Below are 18,373 nucleotides of genomic sequence, written 5' to 3'. Positions count from 1 at the left end.
TGAAAAAAAAATGAAGTATATGATAAATATCTGTTTATGCTAGTTAAACTTTTCTTTAGCTCACTGAATGGAGTGGAGTTGCAACTCATGGCAAGCCAGTCCTAAAATTTGCAGACCAATATGCTAACCACTACCATGCTGGCCCAACTAGGTGTGTTTCTGTACACTAGGAAGGTAGCATGGGCTGCCACTGTGACCACAATTGGAGGTTTTTACAGAAGAATCTTCTGTCAATATGTCTGCGGTAAGCTTAGGCTCAAGTCCCTTCAGAGTCGTTATGAATGACCCATAGTTTTGGACTGGCTTGTCATAGATTCCAACTTCAATCCAAAACTCCATTCAGTGCCTTGTTTACAATCTTGTTACTAAAAGTTCTTTAACTATTTGTTAGGAAATTGATTTGTTCATTATATCTTTGGAAATCTTCAGCAGATATGCTTTGTTTTGAAGAATGAATTGAATGTGATCTGTTTATCTTCCAAACACAGTGGAAATATTTAACCTCTACACTTGAATACTACAAAACTACATCAGTCCTTCCTTTTTGGAAATCGGTTATATCAGGGCACAACCCATCACATTATTGTATTAGCCCATTGCCATCACCAGCTCTATTCACACACTGATGAAATTTATTGTGGTTCTTGGAGACCTGAAATTATCTGTCTAATATACAGGGATTCAGGGAAACCAGTTAGTTGGACTTGAGTCCTGGAGGTGGGAAATACAATGCCTGCACTCTAGTAGAGGGGTTTGGGATATTTGCTGTTTAGAGTGACACCTAAACTGTCATATCACGTGCTTCTAGCAAAACAGTGTGAATAATGGTGAAAGTGTTTCTTTTTTGGGTCACCCTGCCTCAGTGGGAGACTGCCAGTGTGTTAAAAAAATAACAGAGCTGTTCTTCAAATGACCTTTTACTCTGTCTAAATACAGTACTGTGCAACCCAGCCCCCCATGCTGGGTCACCATAACATGCTGGTGAACTTTGAGTAGTTACTTTAACAAAGAATCCAACATTGCTCCCTCCTCCCTCCTTCATTTGGCTTGGGGTATTAGGAAAGGGGTCATTCTCTGTTACTATCCTATTTCTTCCACTATTTGCAGTGCTAGTGTGTTCTTTAGTGCCTAGTGAGAATTGGACTATCAGATGGGCCTTCCAGTGAACCTCCTGGTGGCACATCCAGTGGTATGCCAATGGGTGTCTAGCTGCAGAAGTATTAATAGAGGTCAGCTAAGGATCTAGGAATGATGAATGAAGGTGTACAAACTTTGGCTTTCATATTAGTTTGATTTTGCCTATTTCTTATGAGATGCTGCTAGCACCTCTGGCTCTTCCAGTCTAAATAGCCATTTTTGCTAAGCCTTGCTCTTTTAATTCTGGGTGAGCCATCCAGGGTAAGAGGTGATCCCAGAAAAAAGGTGCCACTGCTTGTCAGGTTGTTGTAGAGTATCACTTATGTCTGATGAGGCATGAACCACCACCAGCCTGGTTCCTTTGCAGAAGCAGCTCTTAAGTTTCTGCTTTTATATGGTTTATGGTAGTGACCCAGAGCTTGACTCTGCTTGGCAATGGGTTGTTGCTGGCCCTGGCCCTAATTACACCACTTATGGAAAGCCTCTTTGTAGCCATTCCAGTGGCAGATACTATCTGTTTCTTTAATGTTGCAAAGACTGCTAATGTTATCTCTATCCTGTGTAGTGCTGGGTAAATGTTTTATCCTGACCTGACGAGATTTTTTGGTTGTGGATTTATTTCCTTTATTATCAAGGTGATTGCTGATGTCTGTGTGTTAATGATGAATGGTCAATGCCTCCATATTGGTACCTTGGAGACGCTTCTACATACGACTTGCGAACAATTGAATTCAAGAAGGGCAAAATGACCATGTATGTTTAAGAAGGGCAACATGCCCATGTATGTTTAAGAAGGGCAACATGCCCATGTATGTTTAAGAAGGGCAACATGCCCATGTATGTTTAAGAAGGGCAACATGCCCATGTATGTTTAAGAAGGGCAACATACCCATGTATGTTTAAGAAGGGCAACATGCCCATGTATGTTTAAGAAGGGCAACATGCCCATGTATGTTTAAGAAGGGCAACATGCTCATGTATGTTTAAGAAGGGCAATATGCCCATGTATATTAAAACCTTACTGCTGCCGGGATACAAGTTAATTAGTCTGATGCAGCAGTTAGGGTTATAATGTGGAAAGATCTTGCGGCCACATATCTGCCAGATTTCAAGGTGATTTTGGTGATTAAATCTTCTAAACCTAGTTGGGCCTTATCCTTCCTCTTGTATTGTAGTAGCTCAGTGAAGAATGTGCTTGCCACTGGTTATTTGAACATATGGCTTCTGAATCCTGGAGTGATTGCAGTTCAGAATGTTATGAGGAAGATGGGGGAAGTGGGGGAGGTGTTCTTGTGAATATAAATTCACTGGTCCTCTCATTCAACGTTTTCTGTAATAAGGTTAACCCTTAAACTGTCCAAACGTAGATCTACGTTCACGTGTGTAGCGCTCCAAATGTAGATCTGTTTTATTTTGTATGCTTTCAACCTTGGCACGATAGGCCTGAGTTGCCTAGACATGAGAGAATGGGTCTGTGCACTCAATGTGCACAGTATGACAAAATTTGGGGACGTTTGGACAGTTTAAGGGTTAAAAGTGCAGAATAGGGTAGTAAAATCCCTGTTAACAACAATTTAGCAGTTAATCTTTTTGCTGATTACTTACATTGCCTGCAGAATAAATTGTTGAGCCGAGAACATGAAAAAAAAAAAAAAAAATTTCAGTGTTTCATCATTCTTAGTAATTTATCTATGGGCAAAGTTACTGAGGCTGATTGTATGTCAGGCAGCTCACGAGTAACAAACTAGTGACTTACCCATCACTCAACCTCAGTTACTTTGCTGAGTTGCTGTAAGCTTGTCTACCATTTTGGACGTTCCTGTTGGATTGTTTGACAGCTTATAATTTGGTTGCCAGTGATCATAATGGAGCACTGTAAGCTTAGTATGAAGAGAATGCTTCTGCTTTGGCCCCTGGCAAGATGAGGACATAATAATTGAGATAGCCAGGCAAGTTAGACAGTCAAAGTGACAGTGCAGAGAGTGAAGAATGTGGCCACCAGTCTCCCTCCATGTGAGGCTCCCAAGAGGAAGCTGAGTACTGGAAGGCAAAGGAAAACTACTTCGCAGCTCTTTGCTTCATTTAAACTTTTATTGCTATATTTTATGTAAAATGATGTCAAATAGTAAATTGTTGATGATTTCTAGTGTGCCGATGATTTCTTTTGTGGGCACTGTATCTGGGTACTGTACTTTGCATTTTTTTTTACCTAGTTCCTTCAACTTGTGAACTGACATTAACTGTATTAACTCACTTCTTTATTAACATGATAACTCAAACATGCTATAATGATTATATAATTGATGGATTAAATTCTATGCTTCTCTGGTGGCTTGTCAGCACTCACTATTAATGTTGTCTTTCACTGTTAGTGATCTCATTCACTGTTAATGTGAATGAACTCTATAATCATCTTTGACCTTCTGTGTATACTTATTCTTCTAATACTGTCTTTTAGAGATAAATCAACTCATTTATGTCCTCTTAGGCATTAACCATCTTGTACGAGGAAAATGTTCCTCATAGTGTTTTTACAGCCATACTTTTATGTTTCTTTATAATACAGTGCTCTAAGATGTAGTTATTTTGTGCAGATATTTTTGCTTAAAATATAAGAAAAGGGGGCTGCCATATTTATAATCGCACACCAAAATATCCATTTTTTTTAATATCCTTCTTTGATTTTGTCTTTATCATATTTTTAATTACTATGTCTGTCCTCAAAATAAAATTGCCTCTCATTTCTGTAGCTCTTCCCATTAATGCCACATCTGAAATGCAGAAAACAAACATGCAGAGCCACCATTTATTGAGACTCTCTGTAGAGTTTTATCAAGTAAATGACTTGATAAAACACTGTTAAGTCATTGATTTGATACATCATGCCAGTGACTTGATAAAAACTATCAAGCTGGTGACTTGATTTTTCAAGTCAGTGATTTGATTTATCAAGTTACTTTCTCTGAGAGGTGTAATGGCCATGATGTAGGGGCAACTTCAAAAAGTTTTTCTTTGCAAACAAAACAGTAGATCAGTAGAATGAATTAAGAGGACATAGTAAGTGGAATTTTAAAAAAACTATGATAAAGTACTGAAGACAGGACACTACAAGCATAGCTCTGTTTCTGCAGCTTTGAATAGGTAATTACAAATATAGTAAGTAATTAGAAATAGGCAATTACTTATGTCTTTTCTTCATTATTGCTGACAGTATACCCTTTTTGTGCCCAACACATATCTGCAGCTATCATTCAGTGTTTATTTATGATTCGGCTGAACATTTTCTTGACACTACTGAATTGTTGCTGACGTTTGCTTCTCCTTCAGTCTTTTCTTTTACTGGGTCACTGTAGACACATTGTCACTTTCACGTAGTCACTGATTTTCAATATACAGTAATTTTTTTAAATTTCTTCTTCAGATCATTCTCGCTTTTATTATTTTGCTTCCTATGCTTTTTGTAGCATTTGCTGTGGCCATTTTATTTCATTGTCTGGTAGGGAATTAAAGTGGCAGTGTAATTTTATTTACATCATTGTTTAACATCAATCATTTTTGCATCTATTTGTATGCATTATGCTATTTAATTGAAAGTGTTTCTTCTTTTTTGGGTCCCCCTACCTCAGTGGGAAATGGCCAGTGTATTAAAACAAAAAAAAATAAGAATTGAAGAGTGGCAGCTTTAAAAAAAAATTCTGATTTTAAGAGCTGCAGTAAGAAACTCGGAAATTTTCAGAATGACAGAAAATTCTGAGGATTCTAAATGGAAGACGTGCAGCAATAAACATAAGATAATTTCCTTCACTGTTGCAGGAAGTGGATATCAAGCTGCAGAATCAGTTTGCTGATGTTTGGAGGAAAGTCTCGAGCAGTATGAAGAGTTTGAAGCTGTTAAATGTAGATATCAGTGAACAGAATTTTATCTGCTTGTTGGTACAATGTAGCAGCTTAGAAGACTTGAGATTAGTTGGCTTCGCTCACCTTCTTATGGCAGGTAGATACTAGTATTTCTAAGCTTGCCCATTTTTTTTTTTTTACCTCCAAATACATATTCTTTTTGTGCTTCTTATTTGGATACAGTTTATTTTTCAGATTACATTATGTAATGGTTCTGTGCTAGCCTCCATAAAGATAAAATACAGTACATGTACAATGTGTGAGCAGTAGACATCAATATATTTCTTTAATATTGTGTCTTCTGATTTCCATCTAGGTACTCTTTTAAACAACCCTGAAGATGTTAAAGTGCTCTCAGCTTCCCTGAAGAATGTGACTCAACTTCATCTGGCTTGCTCTAGATACTTGACAGATTCACTCTTCTCCCGTATTATCTCTGTTGTGGGGCCTCTGAGAAAGCTCTCTTTGGCAGGCTGTCAGATTACATTCCATGAAGCAATCTATAAGAGATTCTATCCAGAAGATGGCCGAATCAGTGTGTCAGATCATGTTTTAACTTTTAAACATATATTAAAATTTATAGAAGAAAAGTCCAGTACATTGAAGGAAATAAGTTTAGGAAGAACAATAGCAGACAGTGAGTCCCTGTATAATTTATCAATGGTGCCGGGCCTTCAGCTTGAATCGGTACATTTGATGTCATGTGACCAGGTGTCAAAAAGTGGAATTCAGCTTCTATGTGAAAACCAAAAGACCATCACAGATCTAGACTTGAGTCTGTGCTCACGCATTACAGATTATGCAGTGTTAGCCGTGTGTCAGTACCTGCCCAACTTAAAGAAGCTTAATCTACGCAGATGTCAGGGCATCACTGAGGTATGTGGGTGCCTGTTTACTATGTAAATATTTTTAAAATGATAATGTGCAAGATTATGTTTCATGAAAGGTTGAGTGTACTCTTAATGTTGCAGTTTTATAATTGTAGTGTAAGTGTGCCTCTGGCAAGACAGTGATGGAGTGAATGACGATGAAAGTTTTTCTTTTTCAGGCCACCTTACCTTGGTGGGAAACGGCCGATGTGTTAATAATGATAATAAAAATTTTTTTAACACACTGGCCGTCTCCCACTCTTGTCTGTAAAGAATTCATTACATGAACAAGTGCCTTCCCACCCCATGGAAGTGGTATATGAGTTAGTGATACAGTACTTTCATATGTAACCCCATATACTGTTAACTCTGTTTATTATGCTAGCAAGGTAACATTTATGAAGAGATTCAGGAAAATCTGTTAGCTGGACATGAGTCTTGGAGGTGGAAAGTACAGTGTTTGTACTCTGAAAGAGGGGTTGGGATGTTGCAGTTTGTAGGATCATCTGAATTGTTATACCAGCACTCTTCTGGCAGGACAGTGATTGAATAAGTGACAGTGAAATCTTTTTTTTTTTTTTATCAAGTCACCATACCCCAGTGAAAGATTGATGGGGTGTTCAAAAAAAAAAATTGCATTTTGAAATTATTCTAAATAAAATGCAGATACACCTACCATCCGACTTACGACCTGCTCGACTTATGACCACTCGACTTAGGACCGTGTTTTTTATGCCAAATTTCTGGGAAATAAACAACTATTTGTGTTGTACACAATGTTTATCCTAAACCTTACAGTATAAAATACAGTACTAACAGCATAAAAAGTAAAGTAAAACATGAAATACCAAAATAAAACAATAAAATAAAGTCATTACAAAAATGTGATGTTGATATTCATTAGTAAAGTTCGACTTACGTCCATTTCGACTTACGACCGGTTTCTCGGAACTGAACTCGGTCGTAATTCGGATGGTAGGTGTATTAGCATTTTATATATTTTTTGCATGAAAAGTAATTTCAAAACATTTTCAGTGGCATTGAATGGGATTGTTAAACCAGCAGATTGTTTATAACATATATACATGTATACAGTGGAACCTCTACTTGCGAGTTTAATCCATTCCATGACCTTACTCGCAACTGGATTTGCTCACTTGCAGAGTCAATTTTTCTCATTTAAATTAATTTAAATGCAATTAATCCATTCCAGTGGAATTCTGTACTTCAATAATTTTGCTAATATCAACTTTATGGCTTATTTATCTATCTCACTTGATCTAATATGACATGATAAACAATATTAATAATGTAGAAACCTGATATATACTCTAAAATAAATAAAATATGTAATTCATGTAGTGGTATGGGCGGTGTCGGTGGTGGACGACAGTTTGTCTGGAGACTGGACAAAATACTTCTTGAATAATTTCACTAATATCATTTATACGGCTTATTTATCTATCACTTCATCTGATATGACATAACAAACAATATAAATAAATAGAAACCTGATATATACTCTAGAATTAATAAAATATGTCATCATATATGTGGCGGTGGCCGACAAGTGTTTGGAGACAGGACAAAATACTCCTTGAATATTTCGCTATCATCAACTCAACAGCTTATTTATCTATCACAGTTCATCTGATATGACATAACAAACAATATAAATAACATAGAAACATGATATATACTCTAGAATGAATAATATATGTCATTATATGTGTGGCGGCGGCGGCGGCCAACGAGTTTGTCTGGAGACAGGACAAAATACTCCTTGAATATTTCGCTATCAGAGGTTCGCAAGTAGAGGTTTCACTACTTATATATATATATATATATATATATATATATATATATATATATATATATATATATATATATATATATATATATATATATATATATATATATATATATATATATATATATATATATATATATATATATATATATATATGTATATATATATATATGGATTTAGAAAAGGCATATGATAGAGTGGATAGAGGAGCAATGTGGCAGATGTTGCAAGTATATGGAATAGGTGGTAAGTTATTAAATGCTGTAAAGAGTTTTTATGAGGATAGTGAGGCTCAGGTTAGGGTGTGTAGAAGAGAGGGAGACTACTTCCCGGTAAAAGTAGGTCTTAGACAGGGATGTGTAATGTCACCATGGTTGTTTAATATATTTATAGATGGGGTTGTAAAGGAAGTAAATGCTAGGGTGTTTGGGAGAGGGGTGGGATTAAATTATGGGGAATCAAATTCAAAATGGGAATTGACACAGTTACTTTTTGCTGATGATACTGTGCTTATGGGAGATTCTAAAGAAAAATTGCAAAGGTTAGTGGATGAGTTTGGGAATGTGTGTAAAGGTAGAAAGTTGAAAGTGAACATAGAAAAGAGTAAGGTGATGAGGGTGTCAAATGATTTAGATAAAGAAAAATTGGATATCAAATTGGGGAGGAGGAGTATGGAAGAAGTGAATGTTTTCAGATACTTGGGAGTTGACGTGTCGGCGGATGGATTTATGAAGGATGAGGTTAATCATAGAATTGATGAGGGAAAAAAGGTGAGTGGTGCGTTGAGGTATATGTGGAGTCAAAAAACGTTATCTATGGAGGCAAAGAGGGGAATGTATGAAAGTATAGTAGTACCAACACTCTTATATGGGTGTGAAGCTTGGGTGGTAAATGCAGCAGCGAGGAGACGGTTGGAGGCAGTGGAGATGTCCTGTTTAAGGGCAATGTGTGGTGTAAATATTATGCAGAAAATTCGGAGTGTGGAAATTAGGAGAAGGTGTGGAGTTAATAAAAGTATTAGTCAGAGGGCAGAAGAGGGGTTGTTGAGGTGGTTTGGTCATTTAGAGAGAATGGATCAAAGTAGAATGACATGGAAAGCATATAAATCTATAGGGGAAGGAAGGCGGGGTAGGGGTCGTCCTCGAAAGGGTTGGAGAGAGGGGGTAAAGGAGGTTTTGTGGGTAAGGGGCTTGGACTTCCAGCAAGCGTGCGTGAGCGTGTTAGATAGGAGTGAATGGAGACGAATGGTACTTGGGACCTGACGATCTGTTGGAGTGTGAGCAGGGTAATATTTAGTGAAGGGATTCAGGGAAACCGGTTATTTTCATATAGTCGGACTTGAGTCCTGGAAATGGGAAGTACAATGCCTGCACTTTAAAGGAGGGGTTTGGGATATTGGCAGTTTGGAGGGATATGTTGTGTATCTTTATATGTGTATGCTTCTAAACTGTTGTATTCTGAGCACCTCTGCAAAAACAGTGATAATGTGCGAGTGTGGTGAAAGTGTTGAATGATGAAAGTATTTTCTTTTTGGGGATTTTCTTTCTTTTTTGGGTCACCCTGCCTCGGTGGGAGACGGCCGACTTGTTGAAAAAAAAAAAAATATATATATGCCTTATAATCGGTGATACACACGTAACAGCATGTACCGTATGTGCCACCTTTATATCAATAGTGTATCTCTTGGATCTTCTGTACCATATTATGTAATAAAATATTCCTCTATATATATATATATATATATACAGTGGACCCCCGGTTAACGATTTTAATCCGTGCAAGAGGGCTCATCGTTATGCGAAATAATCGTTATGCGAATGAATTTTCCCCATAAGAAATAATGGAAATAAAATTAATCCGTGCAAGACGCCCAAAAGTATGAAAAAAATTTTTTTTTACCACATGAAATGTTAATTTTAATACACACAAACTGAAAAAGGCATGCACAATTACATGACACTTACTTTTATTGAAGATCTGGTGATGATTGATGGGATGGGAGGAGGGGAGAGCATTATCTTCTTACTGTTTAGAAGGGGAATCCCCTTCCATTAGGACTTGAGGTAGCAAGTCCTTTTCTGGGGTTACTTCCCTTCTTCTTTTAATGCCACTAGGACCAGCTTGAGAGTCACTGGACCTCTGTCGCACAACAAATCTGTCCATAGAGCTCTGTACCTCCCGTTCCTTCAAGACTTTCCTAAAATGGGCCATAACATTGTCATTGAAATAGTCACAAGCACGGCTTGCAACAGCTGTGTCAGGGTGATTTTCATCTATAAAGGTTTGCAGTTCAACCCACTCTGCACACATTTCCTTAATCTTTGAAGTAGGCACAATGGATTCCACAACTGGCATAGGCTTCTCAGGGTTAGCCCCAAACCCTTCAAAATCTTTCTTAATTTCCATACTAATTCTCACCCTTTTTACCACAGGGTTGGCACTAGAAGCTTTCTTGGGGCCCATGGTCACTTATTTTCCAGAAACAGCACCGAAAATACTGTAATAATACGAAATATTCCGAGTGTATGCTTGGATGTTACCGCGGAGGCTGGCTGGTAAACAATGGGACGGAGCGGCACATGTGAGGCTGGCTGAGGGCACATTGGACGCGTCTCGGACGAAAATCGGTATGCGGGTTTTTAATCGGTATGCGGGGCAAAAATTTTGCGATAAAAGTAATCGTTATGCGGAAAAATCGCTATGCGATGCCATCGTTATGCGGGGGTCCACTGTATATATATATATATATATATATATATATGTATATATATATATATATATATATACATACACACACACACACACACACACACACACACACACACACACACACACACACACACACACACACACACACACACACACACACACACACACACACACACACACACATGTATATATATATATATATATATATTCTTTTCTTTCTTTCAACGTACCAGCCGTATCCCACTGAGGTGGGGTGGCCCAAAGAGAAAAAACTACAGTTTCTCTTTTTAAATTTAGTAATATATACAGGAGAACGGGTTACTAGCCCCTTGCTCCCGGCATTTTAGTCGCCTCTTACAACACGCATGGCTTACGGAGGAAGAATTCTGTTCCACTTCCCCATGGAGGTAAGAGGAAATAAACAAGAACAAGAACTAGAAAGAAAATAGAAGAAAACCCAGAGGGGTGTGTGTGTATATATATGCTTGTACATATATGTGTAGTGTGACCTAAATGCAAGTAGAAGTAGCAAGACATACCTGAAATCTTGCGTGTTTATGAGACAGACAAAAGACACCAGCAATCCTACCATCATGTAAAACAATTACAGGCTTTCGTTGTACACTCACTTGGCATAACGGTAGTACCTCCCTGGGCGGTTGCTGTTTACCAACCTACTGCCTAGAATATATATATATACATGTATATATATATTTTTTTTTTTTTTTCAACAAGTCGGCCGTCTCCCACCGAGGCAGGGTGACCCAAAAAAAGAAAGAAAATCCCCAAAAAGAAAATGCTTTCATCATCATTCAACACTTTCACCACACTCACACATAATCACTGTTTTTGAAGAGGTGCTCAGAATACAACAGTTTAGAAGCATATACGTATAAAGATACACAACATATCCCTCCAAACTGCCAATATCCCAAACCCCTACTTTAAAGTGCAGGCATTGTACTTCCCATTTCCAGGGCTCAAGTCCGACTATATGAAAATAACCGGTTTCCCTGAATCGCTTCACTAAATATTACCCTGCTCACACTCCAACAGATCGTCAGGTCCCAAGTATCATTCGTCTCCATTCACTCCTATCTAACACGCTCATGCACGCTTGCTGGAAGTCCAAGCCCCTCGCCCACAAAACCTCCTTTACCCCCTCTTTCCAACCCTTTCGAGGACGACCCCTACCCCTCCTTCCTTCCCCTATAGATTTATATGCTTTCCATGTCATTCTACTTTGATCCATTCTCTCTAAATGACCAAACCACCTCAACAACCCCTCTTCAGCCCTCTGACTGATGCTTTTATTAACTCCACACATTCTCCTAATTTCCACACTCCGAATTTTCTGCATAATATTTACACCACACATTGCCCTTAGACAGGACATCTCCACTGCCTCCAACCGTCTCCTCACTGCTGCATTTACCACCCAAGCTTCACATCCATATAAGAGTGTTGGTACTACTATACTTTCATACATTCCCTTCTTTGCCTCCATAGATAACGTTTTTTGACTCCACATATACCTCAACGCACCACTCACCTTTTTTCCCCTCATCAATTCTATGATTAACCTCATCCTTCATAAATCCATCCGCCGACACGTCAACTCCCAAGTACAGTGGACCCCCGCATAATGATTACCTCCGAATGCGACCAATTATGTAAGTGTATTTATGTAAGTGCGTTTGTACGTGTATGTTTGGGGGTCTGAAAGGAATAATCTACTTCACAATATTCCTTATGGGAATAAATTCGGTCAGTACTGGCACCTGAACATACTTATGGAGTGAAAAAATATCGTTAACCGGGGGTCCACTGTATCTGAAAACATTCACTTCTTCCATACTCCTCCTCCCCAATTTGATATCCAATTTTTCTTTATCTAAATCATTTGATACCCTCATCACCTTACTCTTTTCTATGTTCACTTTCAACTTTCTACCTTTACACACATTCTCAAACTCATCCTCTAACCTTTGCAGTTTTTCTTTAGAATCTCCCATAAGCACAGTATCATCAGCAAAAAGTAACTGTGTCAATTCCCATTTTGAATTTGATTCCGCAAAATTTAATCCCACCCCTCTCCCGAACACCCTAGCATTTACTTCCTTTACAACCCCATTTATAAATATATTAAACAACCATGGTCACATTACACATCCCTGTCTAAGACCTACTTTTACCGGGAAGTAGTCTCCCTCTCTTCTACACACCCTAACCTGAGCCTCACTATCCTCATAAAAACTCTTTTCAGCATTTAGTAACTTACCACCTATTCCATATACTTGCAACATCTGCCACATTGCTCCTCTATCCACTCTATCATATGCCTTTTCTAAATCCATAAATGCAATAAAAACTTCCCTACCTTTATCTAAATACTGTTCACATATATGCTTCAATGTAAACACTTGATCTACACATCCCCTACCCACTCTGAAGCCTCCCTGCTCATCCGTAATCCTACATTCTGTCTTACCTCTAATTCTTTCAATTATAACCCTACCCTATACTTTTCCTGGTATACTCAGTAAACTTATTCCTCTATAATTTTTACAATCTCTTTTGTCCCCTTTCCCTTTATATAAAGGGACTATACATGCTCTCTGCCAATCCCTAGGTATCTTCCCCTCTTTCATACATTTATTAAACAAAAGTACCAACCACTCCAACACTATATCCCCCCCTGCTTTTAACACTTCTGTCATGATCCCATCAGTTCCAGCTGCTTTACCCCCTTTCATTCTACGTAATGCCTCACGTATCTCCACCACACTTACATTCTGCTCTTCTTCGCTCCTAAAAGATGGTATACCTCCCTGGCCAGTGCATGAAATTACCGCCTCCCTTTCTTCCTCAACATTTAAAAGTTCCTCAAAATATTCTCGCCATCTACCTAATACCTCCCTCTCCCCATCTACTAACTCCCCTACTCTGTTTTTAACTGACAAATCCATACTTTCCCTAGGCTTTCTTAACTTGTTTAACTCACTCCAAAATTTTTTCTTATTTTCATTAAAATTTCTTGACAGTGCCTCTCCCACTCTTTCATCTGCTCTCCTTTTGCACTCTCTCACCACTCTCTTCACCTTTCTTTTACTCTCCATATACTCTGCTCTTCTTATAACACTTCTGCTTTGTAAAAACCTCTCATAAGCTACCTTTTTCTCTTTTATCACTCCTCTTTCCTCCTGCCCCCACCCTCCTATAACCACAAACTTCTGCCCCACATTCTAATACTGCATTTTTAAAACTATTCCAACCCTCTTCAACCCCCCCACTACTCATCTTTGCACTAGCCCACCTTTCTGCCAATAGTTGCTTATATCTCACCCGAACTTCCTCCTCCCTTAGTTTATACAATTTCACCTCCCTCTTACTTGTTGTTGCCACCTTCCTCTTTTCCCATCTACCTCTTACTCTAACTGTAGCTACAACTAAATAATGATCCGATATATCAGTTGCCCCTCTATAAACATGTACATCCTGGAGCCTACCCATCAACCTTTTATCCACCAATACATAATCTAATAAACTACTTTCATTACGTGCTACATCATACCTTGTATATTTATTTATCCTCTTTTTCATAAAATATGTATTACTTATTACCAAATTTCTTTCTACACATAGCTCAATTAACCGAGAAGCCTATGCCAGTTGTGGAATCCATTGTGCCTACTTCAAAAAATTAAGGGAAAATTTTGCAGAGTGGTTTGAACTGCAAACCTTTATAGATGAAAATCACCTGACACAGCTGTTGCAAGCCGTGCTTGTGACTATTTCAATAAAAATGTTATGGCCCATTTTAGGAAAGTCTTGAAGAAGCGGGGTACAGAGGGTCTATGGACAGATTTGTTGTGCGACAGAGTCCAGTGACTCTGAAACTGGTCCTAGTGGCATTAAAAGAAGAAATAACCCCAAAAAAGGACTTGCTACCTCAAATCCTAATGGAAAGGATTCCCCTTCTAAACAAGTAGAAGATAATGCTCTCCTCCTCCCATCCCTAATCATCACCAGATCTTCAATAAAAGTAAGTGTCATGTAATTGTGCATCCTTTTCCGTTTGTTGTATTAAAAATTTAAAATTTCATTGGTAAAAAAATTTTTTTATACTTTTTTGGCGTCTTGCGGATTAATTTATTTTCCCTTATTTCTTATAGGAAAATTAATTATTTGATTATTTGCATGATGAGCCCTCTTGCAGGTTAAAATCGTTAACCGAGTCCACTGTTTTATATATATATAATATATATATATATATATAATATATATATATATATATATATATATATATATTAATATATATATATATTATATATATATATATATATATATATATAAAAAATATATATGACCGGCGTAAAAAGCCCCCAAATGCGCAAAAGGGAATAACAGGAAAATCGTGGTGGATCTATAATTTCCTCACTAACAGAACACAGAAGTAGGGGGGGAAAAAGTAAATCCGAGGCGCTCGTTGAAAGCTCTTTCCAAAAGGCACAGTACTAGCCCCCATCTTGTTCCTCATCCTCATACCCGCATAGAAAAGGATGTCAGCCACAGCCCGTGTTTTCCCGCAGATGACACCGAATCTGCATGACAGTGTTTTCCCATGCAGACCTGCAATCGGCGGACATCAAAAATCTTTCAGGGGGTGCGAAAAAAATTTGAAGTTAAACGATGAGAAATTTCAATTACTCAGATATGTAAACATGGGAAATTAAATCTTCATAAAGGTAAAAACAAATTCGGGACAAAATGGGAAAAACAAACGTAAAAGACCGGGAGTGATTATGTCGGAATTTTTAAAGGAATAACATTGTATCAATCATCTGCTAAAAAAATGACAGGATGGATAAAGAACCTTCAAAACTAGGAAAATTGACACTCTTAGGTCCTTTTCTATCTGGCGGGAAATTTTTTGCCTCAAAAGCACCTTTAAAGGCGGGTAAAATCCGCCCCAAAAAATGCAAAAGGAATTTTCCCGGGGCATAGGGAATAAAACCCCTCAATTCTGGGGGCCTTGGGGTTTCAAAACCTGTATTCCTGGGCCGGGGGAGAGATACATGATTAAAACACCTGGAAAATCCTAGAGGACAGTCCGAACTTCCCCAACAAAATCACCCCCCAAAGCAAAGACTTAGGATCCCACCCCCCAATAAAAACGGGTGTCATTTCCGTTGAGACCATAAAATAAGGGGGGGGCCGGACTTTCAACTGCCTCCCAGCACACATGGTTCCCCCGGCCCGGGCGTCTTCAAGCGGGCCCTGGAAAAGCACCTAAAGTCAGTTCCTGATCGGGGGTGTGGCTCTGGGTTGGTTTGGTGCGCCAGCGCCAACCTGGTTGATCAGGTGATCCGGAAGCCTGGTCCAGCAGAGGAAAAGAAATCTCTCGGGTAAACTGGGGTATATAATATATATTTTAAAATATATATAATATATATATATAATATATATATAATATATATATATATATATATATATATATATATATATATATATATATATATATTATATTTATATTTTATTTTTTTTTATTATCACGCGTTCCCCCCAAGGCAGGGGGGCCCCGAAAAAAAACTTTCCCATCATTCACTCCATCACTGTTTCCAAAAGGGGTGTTTTACACACATTTTTAAAACTGCAACTTTCCCCCTCCTTCAGGTGCAGGCCTTCTTCCATCCCCAGGACTCAAGCCCGGTCTTTCCCTAATCCTTCAAAATGTTACTTTGCTCCCCTCCAACACCCGTAAAGTTTTAAAAAACCTTTTGTCTCCTTTCCCCTCCTATCAAACGCTCCAGGCCTGGGGAAGTCAACCCCCTCCCCCAAAAACCCCCTTTCCCCCCTCCCCCACCCTTTCCCAAAAGGGCCCTACCCCCCTTTCCCTTTCCCCTACAGACTAAACCTCTTGAAGTCATTCTGTTGCCCCATTCTCTCTCATGTCGAACCACCTCAAAAACCCTTCCTCAGCCCTCTGGACAACGTTTTGGTAATCCCCCCCTCCTAATTTCCCAAACTAATTTTTGCATTATATTCCACCACATTTTCCCTGACTGACATCTCCCCTCAGCCTTCTCTCCTGATTCATCACCCCCACCCAAAAAAGGCGTTGGTAAAATTTCTCTCTCTAATTCCCCCTCTTTGCCCCCAAGGACAAAGTTCTTTGTCCCCACAGACTCCAAAATTACCACTCCTTTTTTCCCTCATAAATTCTATGATTCCCTCATCTTTCTAGCCCCATCCCAACCGCCCCTCCCAAATATCTGAATACGTTCCCTCCCCCATACTCTCTCCTCAATCGTATTCAATCTTTATCCCTAATCTTTTTTGTTATTAAACTTATCCCTTATTATTTTTTTCTTCTTTTGCACCCCCTACCAAATTCATCCCCCAATTTTGAAACTTCTCTTAGAATCTCCCAAGCACAGTGTCATCGACAAAAACTGTGAAACCCCCATTTTGTGTGATTCTTTATCTTTTAACTCCGCCTCTTGCCGACCCTACATTTATTTCTTCCCCCATCTAAAAATTTATTAAAAACCAGGTGACATCACACATCCTTTCAAGGCCTACTTTACTGGAAAAAATTTCCCTCTTTCCAAATACTCTAACTTGACCTCACTATCCTGTAAAACTCTTCACTCTTTCATAACCTACCTCCCCAACCCTCCCCAACATCTGCCCATTTCCCCCCATCCCCCCCTGTCATCCCTTTTTCCCAAAACCAAAAAGCCCCAAAGCCTCTTTAGTTATCTAAATACTGTTCCTTATATGTTTCCCGTAAACCCTGGTCCCCACCCCTACCTTTCCTAAACCTCCTTGTTCTCTGCATCCCATTCTCTTTCCCCTTAATTCTTTCAATTATAACTCTACCATACACTTTGGGTACCTCAACAGACTTATCCCCCATAATTTTGCACTCTCACCCCCCTTTGCCTTTATACAAAGGAAATATGCATGTCTCTGCCAATCCCTAGGTACATCCCCTCCTTTTTTATTTCAACCCCCCAAAAAAATTTTGCTTTTTTCTTCTTTTCCCCTCAATCCCCTCCTTCCCCTTTTTTTTTACCTACTGCCTCCCCGAACTTCCCCCACACCCTTTTGGGTCCCTCACTCCCACAAGATGTTTTTCCCCCTTTCCTATCGAAAACACACTTCCTATCTTCATCAACATTTAACAATTCCTCAAAATATTCCTTCCCTCTTAATACCTCCCTCTCCCTTTAATAACTCTCCTCTCCTTTTTTTTAAAAAATCCCTTTTTCTCTAGGCTTTTTAACTTTTTAAACCCTCCAAAACTTTTTTTTATTTTCCCCAAAAATTTTTTGATAACATCTACCCTCTCCATTTCTCTCTTTTTTTGCTTCACCCTCTTCTTCTCTCTTTTTCTCCATATCTCTTCCCTTTGCATCACTTCTCTTTTTAAAAACTTCTCTTCTAACTTTTTTTCCTTTACCCCTTTTATCCCCATTCCCCTCGCTCCTCTTCCCTCCCGCCCCCCTTTTTTAACCCCAAACTTCTCTGAACCTCTAACACTCATTTTTTTAAAACCCACCCCTTCTTGACCCCATTGCCTATCTCTCATTGCCCATCTTCCTCCAATAGCTTTTTATATCTTACCCTAACTGCCTCCTCTTTTAGTTTATAAACCTTCACCTCTCTCTTCCCGTCTTCTTTCTCCTTTTCCCTCTCCTTTACTCTCATGTAGCTACAACTGAATGATCATTTTCTGTGGCCCTATAAACATGTCATCCAATCCTCACAGTCTTTTATCTCAATACAAATCAACAAACTACTGTCATTTAACCCCCCATATGGTACCCTTTTTATCCTCTTTTTTTAAAAAGTATTCCTATAACTAAACCCCCTTTTTATACAAAGTTCAATCAAAGGGTCCCCTTATCATTTACACCTGGCACCCAAAATTACCTACCACCCC

At 38.7% G+C, this 18,373-nt stretch overlaps 1 protein-coding gene across 3 annotated transcripts in view; it reads left to right on the top strand.

The window, feature by feature from the left end:
* LOC128696128 (F-box/LRR-repeat protein 2) overlaps window positions 1–18,373 on the top strand; it is a 78,569-nt gene that overhangs the window by 18,594 nt on the left and 41,602 nt on the right. For 2 of the 3 annotated variants that reach the window (XM_053787216.2, XM_053787220.2), the window contains 2 exons: window positions 4,951–5,131; window positions 5,351–5,910. In XM_053787216.2, the coding sequence (XP_053643191.1) occupies window positions 4,951–5,131; window positions 5,351–5,910 (741 nt within the window). The remainder of the gene's footprint in view (window positions 1–4,950; window positions 5,132–5,350; window positions 5,911–18,373) is intronic. The other variant, XM_053787217.2, reaches the window with a different exon arrangement.

Source organism: Cherax quadricarinatus, chromosome 48, assembly GCF_038502225.1.
Source record: "Cherax quadricarinatus isolate ZL_2023a chromosome 48, ASM3850222v1, whole genome shotgun sequence".
Taxonomy (NCBI): Eukaryota; Metazoa; Arthropoda; class Malacostraca; order Decapoda; family Parastacidae; genus Cherax; species Cherax quadricarinatus.
Note: the sequence above shows the minus strand (reverse complement) of the source record. Positions and strands in the feature narration are given on the sequence as shown.